At 29.9% G+C, this 12,256-nt stretch overlaps 1 protein-coding gene across 1 annotated transcript in view; it reads right to left on the bottom strand.

Annotated features, from left to right (window-relative positions):
* Window positions 1-12,256, bottom strand: part of LOC113514349 (homeotic protein empty spiracles-like) — a 54,491-nt gene that overhangs the window by 19,228 nt on the left and 23,007 nt on the right. The window contains exon 2 of the mRNA XM_026898416.3: window positions 8,122-8,294. Within this exon, the coding sequence (XP_026754217.1) occupies window positions 8,122-8,294 (173 nt within the window). The remainder of the gene's footprint in view (window positions 1-8,121; window positions 8,295-12,256) is intronic.

Here is a 12,256-nt window from a genome sequence, read left to right on the forward strand (position 1 = left end):
TATTGTATATTTTTTGCATAAAATTTATTGGTAATGGTAGGTTGTTATTGTGCTTTTCTATTGCAATCTTATCCGAAAAATCGAAAGAACTATGTTGAGTATTTTATAAAATTCTATTGAAATGAAACCGTATCTAAATTCGGTAATAATAATAATAATAATAATTCTTTATTTGGAACAAAAACAGTGGTTACAATATTATTGAAAAACGATGATATCCGCAGAAGTATAAAACTGTGTTGCGAATATCAACGCCCTCCTCCTCATTGCAGGATTCCAAAACAGACATTTATGGTTAGATACATCAATGAAGACATTTTGTTATATTTAGCAACTCTCTCTCTCTGTTAACTTAAAAACAAAAAAAAAAACAAAAAAAAAGTGTGTGTGCGTAAATGTGTGTGTGTGTTTGTGTGTGTGTGTGTGTGTGTGTGTGTGTGTGTGAACGTGTGTATAAGTGTGTGTGTATGAATTTGTGTATCTATGCAGGTGTGAAAAAAATTGTAAATTCATTCGGAAAATTTAATAAGATCTTCTGTATCATCATAAGATAAGGATTGGAGAAATTTTAAACATTTATCTTTGCATTTATGGTAAGGTAAAGGATATATATCTAATTCTTTGTTTAATCTATTATATACTTATATGGTGATATTGTCGGCTCGCTATAGCAGAGGTTCAATTTTACAAATTTTATAAGATTTACGCTCTCTATCTTTACTTAACGGTATTTCAGAATGCTTACGTAGCATAGTATTTAAAATAAATAGTTGTCGAACAGTTAAAACCCGACAGAGCACATACAGTTCCATAGTAGGGAATAAAACTGGTTTTTTAGCCAAAACTTTCAAAACAGCTCTTTGAGCCCGTTCAAGCTTCAGCAATACTGTTTTAACAGCTCCACCCCAGGAGGTGATACAGTATGTTATTATAGACTGTGCGAGTGCATAATAGACAGTTTTTAAGGTGTTGAAATCCATGACACCTCTTAATCTCTTAAAAACAAACATCAACCTTCTTACGCGGGAGACGGTACAATCAACATGTTGCCTCCACGTCATCGAACCGTCCAATGTTACCCCAAGATATTTTATACTTGTAACACGTTCCACGGATATACAATTGCAGGGATTAAGAATTGTTGAAGTTGGACAAAGATGTGGACACATGCACTATTTATAGAGAAGGGGATAAATTTTGTCTTTAAGAGATTAAGTGTAAGAAGGTTTGACTGAAGCCACCTCATGACCTGCCTCATTGCATTCTCTGAATGCATTTGTGTCTCCATCCAGTCATGTCCACTGATGAGGAGAACTGTATCATCAAACTATTTTGCAGTTTTGAATAGTCAAATTACAAAGCTCATTAATATAAATTAAAAATAAGGTAGGCCCTAGAACACTACCCTGAGGAACACCATAAGTTGATATATTCATCTTCACTTACATAACCATCAATAGTTACACACTTACGGTTTGTAAGATAGCTTCTGAACATATCAAGAGCTATATCTAACACCTACACTTTCTAGTTTGCCAAGCAAAATAGGAATAGAGACAGTATCAAAGGCTTTAGAAAGGTCTAAGAATATACCCACAGATTTTTTCTTATTGTCAAAGTTTTCAGTAATTATATTGGTAAGTTCTAAAACTGCATCCTCCGTAGATTTATTATTTCTAAATCCAAATTGGTTAGGTGATAGTATATTACGACTATCAATAAATGTTTTTAATCTACGGTTTAGGATTTTTTCAAATATCTTTGAAAAAACGGATAAGACTGAAATAGGTCTATAATTAGAAATAACGTCTCCATCTCCACCTTTAAAAATTGGATGTACTATTGCTTTTTTAAAAGCGTTAGGAAAAATACCCATATTGATAGCACAATTGAATACATATTTTAGTATAGGAATAATTACATGTCTTACTGACTTAATTATAGAAGTAGAGACACCGTCCCATCCAACAGCACAGTTGGTTTTTAAATTAATAATTCGGTATATACCTATTTAATTTTTTTTTTAATATAGATAACTCACTCTCTCTCTCTCTTAAATTTGCATTTTGATGTATTAAAATTTAAGGTGCAGAGAGTGTTGATATGTTATCACTCTAACTGACTACTTGTCAAAGAAAACTCGGCCTATTTTTTAACATTTGTGTTAGTAAGGTAATTTTTTTATAACGGTGCATTACAGAATCGACGAAGCGTCACTAAATTTCTCATTGCCGAGTAAAATCACACACCCGCTTGAGTGATTAGCAAAAACTCGCAATACTTCATCAAAACGTAATAAATTAACTCAATTCAAGCACTATTACACTATAATTTTATATGGTAATAGACTAATTACAAACAATAGTGTTCAGGGTATTTTTCAGTCGATAATTACAGGTGGGAACGAACAGTTTTATCAGCATTAGGTTCCATAGTAATTGTATCGAATTATTTTCCTTACTTACATGTTAAAGTTGAAAGTAACGTATATATATATATATATATATATATATATATATATATATATATATATATATATATATATATATATATATCCGTTAGTATTCTACGACTATGACGATATCAGCCGTTAACTGTCCACTGCTGACAATAATATGTAATTTGTCTTTTCAATTATACATGATGTTAAAAATACCGAGCGTATTTTTTTTATCTCGTCGTTTATATAAATTACAATCATGCCTAATCAAGCCACATTTGCATAGATAAATTACATTTTTCAACAGTTTGTCTATGGTTAATGCCTATTTAATCCTAACCTGTATTTATGTCTATTTTCTCCGTTACCGCGTAGTATATTAAAACAATAATAAAATAAAAACAGAACATAAAACAATAACATTCATACAATAAAGATCTTTTAAACCACGCGATGGTATTTAATGCAGTTTTCATCAATAGATAGAGTGAGTCAAGAGAAAGGTACATACGTATAGTTTAATATTGTATTGTGTTAATTTGTTGAAATATGACAATAATAAAGATGGAAGAAATCAAGTTGACTGAGCGCTTTCATTGAAAAAGCAGCTTAATATCAAACAGGTTATGTTTTGTTATAACAATGTACGATGTGATTTATTTATTTATTCTTTATTGCAAAATAAAACTTCGTACAAGTAACTAGTTTAATGGGATTGTTTCTCTTTTATAGATCTCTAAGAAGGTCTGCGATGGCATATGTTTATCTTTAAAGAATTGTTTATTAAATCTATTTAATTAATAATAATTATTCAAAACAAAAATGCTTAAATTTATGTTTACTTGAATAAAAATATTTCTTTCTTTCTTTCTTTCAACTTACTCCTATAAAAGGGCGTAGTCGTAGTACATTGTACAACACGTATATTCCGCGTGCGGAACTCTAAAACCTGTAATTCAACTAACAACCGCTCGAATATAGCTAGCTAGTTATTAATTATTGTTACTAACACGGCTAATTCCATCTAGTTTATTATTTATAATCTGTTTTTACGATTTTCACTAGCATAATAAAGACGTTACAGACATTTATCAAGTAATTATGTATATAAAAATCTGTGTTCCCATCCCTGTGTACGTATATTTGTGTAGATCGCTAGTTCCGCTACATAATTTCCAAGTTGTTATAAATAATAAGCTATTCTGAAACGACTGTTACTTACTCTAATAAATTAGACAATTTTACATATTTAATTATCATCTTTTATCTAATTATTTTGTTCCACAATATTTGTGGGAACCCAAATTTAAACTTAATAAAATTAGTAAATACTTATGAAATTACAAAACACTAACGATCTGGCCCGGCTTCGCATGGGTAGATAGAATTTCGAAAATAATATATTTGTTACTCGCCGATAATGAAGCTATTTTTAAAATCAATTAAATTGTTTTGAATTTATCCATTACAAACAAACAATAAAATCTTACTTTTTTATAATATTAATTTAGATGACAGTGAAACTTTTGTGTTAATAAAACGATTATCATTATTTAGGGGTACAGTTCTTGTTCAATTGTACTCAAAAATCTAGTTAAATTATTTTTTAAGAATATTTTTTATTCAAGTAAATTTAGTTACAAGCGGAATAATAATTATTATTATTCCACCTTCTATTATAAATTGCAATATAGAGTTTAGAAAACAGTCCCTTATTGAAAACTTTTTTACACAAAAAAATCACAAGTGGCAAAAAAAATATGAAACCAACGAGAAGTAAATCCTATCAACTTCAAAAAGTATAATAAAAATCTGTTCTATGTAAAAAAATCGTATAAATTAATAATAAAAATAGTACATAAAAAAATTAAGTTGATTCGAAATTTTCCTTCTTCTTAAGTTACTTAAAAGGATTTATGTATATATCTGAATTTGTGTTTCGGTTTGAAGAGTGGGATATGGCGTGAATTTACTGGGTACGGAGGAATAACACCTGAGTCCTCAGGAATGGCAACGTATGGGGGGTATCATGGGCGAAACAGTATACTCTGTTATGTCCATGGCTGCTCATGTCTATAGGCGACGGTTACCACTTTCTATCAGGTGGGCCGTCAGCTTGTTTGCCATTCTAAGTGGTATGAAAAAAAAATTGTACAACATCGAATAGTCGGATCAAATCGATACAAAGTTTACGGCATTAGGACTACTATTACTACCATTATACTAAACCAAAAATGTTGATACCACTTAGTGATGTTAGTATTATGGTGATGAAAATATCAACGATGTTATTGTTACATAAGTATTTAAGCCTATAATATCATAATCAAGGTACTAGCATGTCGAATGTTGATTGAACATCCAATTAGCAGAATGAAGTAATGATCTATTTCCTGTATATGCACATACATTGGTTATTATTACGAAAATAAAACGTTTAGAAACTAGGTCGCGCAATAGGCCACACCCGAACACGTATTAACGGTAGGTACAGTCGGAATATTAGTGCTTATCAATAATTTTAAATGTTTTAGATTCTCCTAGAAATCTAAATCTCCTCATAATTTTTCTCTCTTCTTCAAAATATTGTCAAAAAGAACTAGAAAATATCCTATTTTATAGTCATACAATTATTATGACGAATCTAAAATAAAATATACTCACGACTGTAACATATATGCAATCATCAAAAACATTTGTCAACATGTAATATTAAGTATTATTAATTTTTCAAATTTTACCCACATTTCGTCGAACATATTTGAATCCAATATAGCTCTTGCCAGGTCGTTGATCCGAATTGGCATCTACTTTAATACATTCTTTATTGTAAACAATACAAATTTAAAATAGATTAAAGTTAATTATGATACAAACGAAGCTGACGAACTTATCACTTACCCACTTAACAGTTAAATGGTTTAAAAAATTAAATTTCATTACGCATCTTTGAACACGGAGTAGTAGCAATAAAAAGACGTGTAAATGGCAAAAAATATTGTTATCCTGACCTTTAGCGGCTATATCATTATATGGACAAATATAATCAAACTACAAATTAAAAAACGCTATTACAAAACCAAAGTCAATGAAAACAAATAAACTCGAATTGAATTTAAATGTGATGGACGTCGATATATGAAATAAGTATTTGGATAATTTGAAATTACAGAAAAAAAGAAACACGCATAATTTTACAAGTTTTAATTTAATAGAATTTTGCTCTTTTCAAATAAAATATGTAATAAATTACGCTGTAATTAACACAAAATTATAAAAACTGTACCTAAATTTAACTAAATTACTTGAGTTCTGTTATTGTGTACATATACACTAAATAATGAAATTAATAATCATCATGATTGTGGGCGAAAGGACTGTATGCTGGTATGGAAACACGGTGTTTTAGAAAAATAATATAATTATATAAAAAATATACAAAGCAAACCAACGGAGTAAAAAAGCGAACCAAACAAAAACTAAACTGATACACACTTCAAATTATAAACATCCTTTAAATAAAATTAAAAAAGATACTAAAAAGGTGCGTCGTGCACAATGATAAATTATTTTAAATTCTAAGAGAATATTTTTTATTTTAAAAATATACAATTTAACAACGTCATCAACTGTTTTAATAAAAGTATAGAAATCCATACTTAATATTATAATATTAATAAGCTTAACATCACTATTAAATTTGACTTTATATCTCGGTCAGTGAACATATGCCAGTCACGTGAACGAAGTCGCGGGTAAAATCAAATTCAGATAAAAACGGCACTTATTTTTAGTTCTCTCATACTTAACAACTGGATGCACTTAAATAAAATAAGAAGCCCATTATTCAATTTTTAAAATTTATGGGCCAATATTTATTTAGGCAAAATGTAAAATTTCGCTTAACGCTCTTTTCAAAAGCATACTTAATGATTTCGGTTTCAATATGTACATACCATATAAACATTGATACACACCAACATAATCTTGTAATCACTAGTATTTTAGTATCGAGTGCTTACAACTCATTATATCGTGTTACTGTTTCCATTTTTTGTTGACCGTACGCACGGTACACCGCACGCTACACACCTAATGATCCAGTAATCAACTTTTTGCATCAGCTGCAACTAATTAGTGACTGCACTGATACATTTGAAATTATTTCATTGTTTCCATCGGTAATATGAAGTTTCTTGTCATTTTTTTTTGTAGATCGTACGTTTTTAGATCGTTAATCAATTTTATAGGTTACAATGCTGGGAGGAAATCCCGTAGTTACGCCCGCAGTACTAAATGCTTCCAAATTAGCGGTCATTTCTAAAATACTAGCCTCGACTGATACTTAGGTCATACTATTACGGAACTCCTACGATGTAGCAGGGAGGGGATTGTTAACAACGGGAACAAGTGGCCTCGTGAACCGTCAGGTTTAGGCCTTCAAGTCAAAGCAGTTTAAAATGGAAACCATTGTAATTAATCCCTGATAAGTTCGTCACGAATGGCGAACCACATCCTAGTGTAACATCCCCCACTACTTCTCGTCCTTTAAATATTTTTTAATGTCATTATTTTTAAAGACATGATATGCAAATTTCCAAAGTTTTAGTATTTATAATATCAAGTGTCAATGAAAACGGAAAAAGGTTAAAAAAGTAAAGCTGACGATTTACAGCTGTTTTTTCCATTTAAAAATATTACCTAATCCACCGAACACATATCATATATACTTCGTTTAACTTACCTAATTTGTCTATTCATTCCAATATGTTTTGCCTAAGTGGCATGAGTATTTAAATATTGAATCATGCTTTCAGTGTCAATTGGCGGAAGTATTGTGTGAGCTTAACATGGCTATTTGGCAATTACGAACATTATTAGCTCTCTTATAAGTTAGTAATATGAATTAATTATTTATTTAAAATCTAAATTAATTAAAAAAATAATAATAAAAACTTATATTTATACATATTACAGACTTTCATCTAATTTTAAACTAAGCAAATCTGATAGCTGTGGGTAGTAGACATCTGATAGAAATAGATATATAAAACGTTTTTTTTTTTATTATAATTATAAACATATTCTATATAGACAATACTTAGACAAATACAAACAAGTAATTACACTCATGAATACAAATGTTTGTATTATGAGGGAATATAATCCGCCACCATTACACCACCAAAGACGTTATTCAAAAATAAAGATGTTTAAATTTGTACCGAGCTACTGTAGAAACAATATCACAAAAAAACACTATGTGCTGAACTCGTACTACATTAATCCTTAAAACTTGGATTTCATTTCACGACTTTTAGTTTTCATCATACCATACCATACCATATCAGCCATTAACTGTCCGCTACTGAACATAGGCCTCCCTCTATTGAGGGATTTTAACAGTAACTGCTTCGCTTGTGAGCCGGTTTGGCAACCGCAGTTAGGTTTTGGTGTTGTTTTAAGATTGACACTACTGCCCATACCTCGACCATTAAATTCCCTTAGTCACTTACCAGCATAGGTAAGGATGGCCCATTCTATGGCGTGTTCACATGTCTAAAGTTTCATCGTATTTGAAATAACCTCAGAATTAGGATATTTATTGTGGCTTTTGTAAAATCTTGCCCATGTTAGTCAAAAGTTGTTGGGGCTTAAACGTCGAAAAGCTACTTGCTAACCTGCGTTTCTGTAAGACTTAATGCCTGTGCTAGCTGTTTTCTCTCCGCGCCGACCACGTAATGATTTTTCTCGAAGGCGTGCTCCAATTTGAGGAGTTGTGAAGGAGAGAAGGCTGTTCTGATCCTCTTCGGCTTTCTAAACGGTTGCAAGAGGAATCCCGGTATGTCTGGACCTTAAACAAGAAATATTGAAGGCAAATTAGATAACGGATTCGTCGAAGTCGGATTTATAGCTGGTAACCCACCTGATGGAAAGTGGTAACAGTCATCTATAGACAATTAGCTTTTACTCGCGGCTTCTACATATATGTAAACTATATATATGTTACATATATGTAAACTAAATTTCACAGAGATTATTATTATTACATCAGTTATTAACTGTCCACTGCTGAACATAAGCTTTTTCTAAAAGGGAAGTTTTGCCAGTACTTGCCACGCTTGGCAGGCGGGTTGGTAACCGCAGTTAGGCTTTTAGAGATGTTTTAAGAGGGACGCTGCTGCCCATTCCTCGCCCTCCCTTAGTCGACTCTTACGACACGAAAGGAAGAAGAAGGAGGAAAGGAAAAGGTGGCCTATTCTATGCCAAGACCACACGGCAAAATGATTAGTTACTTCGTTAATGGGTTAAAAAGTAACAAATAATCATACATTTTTTATATTAGTAAGGAAGTAGTAGTTAGTAGCATTAACGATACCTATTGGACGTCAAAGACTAATAAGGCGTTAGTAGTATTTTTTGTGCATTATTACTCCTAAAGAACAAAATACTCTTATTATAAATTAAAACTCATATATCAATGATTACTAGAATTCTTCAAACAGAATGACACTTTACTGGTTCAGGACCAAAATAGATGATGCTGTGGTACTTAATCAGGCGAGTTACACAATTCTAGCACCGTTTTCCATCGTCAGTGAGGAAAGATGCATATTTTAATTCACCGACAAGCTTGTATGAAACTAATAAATGCAGAGAAAGCGTAAAGGTCTGTTTGAATTGGAACATCGGAATTCAATTGTTTCTGTTTATCCCAATTGGAGACAGATGTGACGTTTGATGTATACATATAAATTATGGATAGTGCTTGCATGCATACTTATAAGTTATAACTATATCAAAATTTATATAAATTCGTCCACAAGCCTATAATCGAATTTATGGACAGTAAATTTAAGAAATGGTCAACTAATTGAATAAATTCTGACACGTTTATGTTTCCTCATTTAATAAGTATGCATATTACCCGATAAGCACTGATGGGTGAATCTTGAAATTAATAACATTTTTAACCTACATACCTATATCAAGGTTTTGAAATATTATTACTTTTTAATTTTTTTTTTTCTTGTTCTACTGCAAAGGCCAAACAAGATGATTAAGTATAATATATTAATAATTTCGCACAAAAATGGAAAAAAAATTATGAACAGTTAAACAATTGGATTTAATTAACGTCATTTAAGGAAAGCTTTAACGACATAAATGAGATACATATCTTTGATTTTTTATTTACATGATTTTCCTTAAACAATTATCGACGTAGTTTGTTTAAACACCTGTATTAATAAAGCCATTTATGTAAAAAATAATTATATAAGACAACCTTCACTACCGTACTACTGAAGTGACATAATTGAAAGATGTCTGTTTCATTTTGAGGAATAAATAAATGAGAGACTTTATCATTGTAATCTATTTAATGCCCTTTTATATAGATTTACAAGACTTTGTTGCCGTAAAAACAGTAGTGTTTAATTTTATTTTTATAATTATTATTAATTTTATTTTTATAATTTTGTAATTATTTCAAATGAATTACTATTATACAAGATGATATATTATACAAGAAAGATGTTACCATTCGAATACTGAAAATAGAATCCTTGTAAACATACAAAGACAAAGGCAAATATATATATGATGAGCCATATTTTTTGACAAAAGTTAAATTTCAGTAATACTACTGCTGATGTAACTACCCGTTCACATCACATCCTTACTATAAATATGATAATAAGTTTGTTTGTTTATTATACAAGTATATAAGTACTATTTGGAATGGAAAAGGACATAGGCTACTTTTTATCTCAGACAATCAATGTATCACGCGAAGTCGCGGCATCCACCTACCTATTTAAAAACTTAATCGCATTATAAATAATTTAAATACTTGGTAAAAACATACACACCAACTGTATTGCTAAATTTCAAAGCGCCAATTAGCATTTGCTTAGATATTTGACCTATCCATAGTCAGGCACAGATTTATTCGCATGTCAATTTGATAACCTCTGTATTACATTTGATTTATTGTTCGCAAAGAACTTGGCCATTTTTATTTTACGATAAATAGATAATTACACTAACATTTATCTATAACATACAATGTTAACAGTGTATATTTTTCATAACTACTGATTGTTGTTTCATCATTACTAATTTTGAGTATTTAATAGTTTACAAAGAAATTTAATAGTTTACAAAAAAAATTAAATAATATTCTTAAGATTTTGTTGAAAATCCAAGCTTTAATCACTTTAAATTTTATAATATTCTAAATTACCTCATAATCACTCCAATCAATTACAAAATTAATCAGACATACTAACATAGTATATAAAATCATAAATAAATAATTATTGACATTTAATAAAGTGAATAACATAAATAAAATATATTGATTCTGTAGTCTTATATAAATATATACTCTACTGTGTAAAATCATTTGCAGTCTATACTTAATGCAACAATGTGTTCGTATGTCTATTGCGATTTAGTACATAAACTGCTGTACCAATTTGGTTACAATTTGGTATGAAGATAGCACGTGACCTAGTGATATAAGCATAACTGACATTATAAAAAATTATGACTATCATCTAGTCAAAATGTCCTCACACAACATAAAAACAAAAATAGAAAAACCAAAATTCCGCACGCACTATCCTTGAACCTACGTACCGACTATTAAAATTAAATTAAACAAAGATTATACCACTAAACGATCGCACCGGCCTAAGAGGGTAATCTATCAACCACTTATGTTGTTTCACGTACGTTTACCATGAATTATGAAGTAATGAAAGACCACAAATTATATACAGCTATTTCGTTTTAAATTGTTGCTTGCCTAGTACAAGTTGAGTGACGTTTATGAAACGTACTATTATTTTATGGGTCATTAATATTAGTAAATGTTACTTAGATAATTATAGGATTCAATTCTTTGGGTTGATTCGGGGAAACCATATTATACTAGGCCATACCGTCTACTTTGTCCGCATTAATATTTACTACAAGCCTATCCCTGCTATCTTGATCCTATATCTATTCTATCCCTTGGTTACAAAATATTTTCTCTATCAATTTTTATCCAACTTAATTCAATAGTTTATGTATAAAAAAATCCAATAAATAGATAGACTCGCTTTTGCATTTATATACATGAAACCATTGGTCGAGATGAGACTTAATATTAAGATACCAAAAATCCTAACGTTAAATTGTTAATGCGTTATTAGAAAAAAAACATTCTCTTAGTAACAGTATTACAATAATTATAATTATCTTGTCTCTAATTAAATGCTTTTTTATCAATATATGCTATATATATGTTAAACGGGCTTAAACAGCTTAAAATGTTTTAATATACCTATAAAAATAGATAATACATATTGATAATAACAGTAGACAATAAGTATGTGTAATTGTCGAGTTTATTATCGCACTATAAAAAATACAGCTCCTAAAATTAGCACAATTCTAATTAAGTGACAAATAATGTAATAAAAACGAATCCCAAATTCCACAAACCGTCAACGAACACTAGTATCGTTATACTTATAGATCACTAACAATTATTCCTTATTGATATATATTTAATTAAAAAACATTAGCATTTATTATTTATATATAAAAAAATTATATCTTTAATCTTATATACCTGTATTATATTCTTATATGCCTTCGTTGCACCTCAAATTCTTAACAATATTAAGAATTATAAATATATACCTATATAATAAAAAGTACCTATATATAACTCGATTCTGGATTCCGCATCTCTTTGTGAAAGGTGTTTCTTTAGCCTATTCCCAATTGAATTCTCAAATGCAGGTTACACATTAAAAT

Source organism: Galleria mellonella, unplaced genomic scaffold (genome assembly GCF_026898425.1).
Source record: "Galleria mellonella isolate WM207_F2 unplaced genomic scaffold, CSIRO_AGI_GalMel_v1 utg270, whole genome shotgun sequence".
Classification (NCBI taxonomy): Eukaryota; Metazoa; Arthropoda; class Insecta; order Lepidoptera; family Pyralidae; genus Galleria; species Galleria mellonella.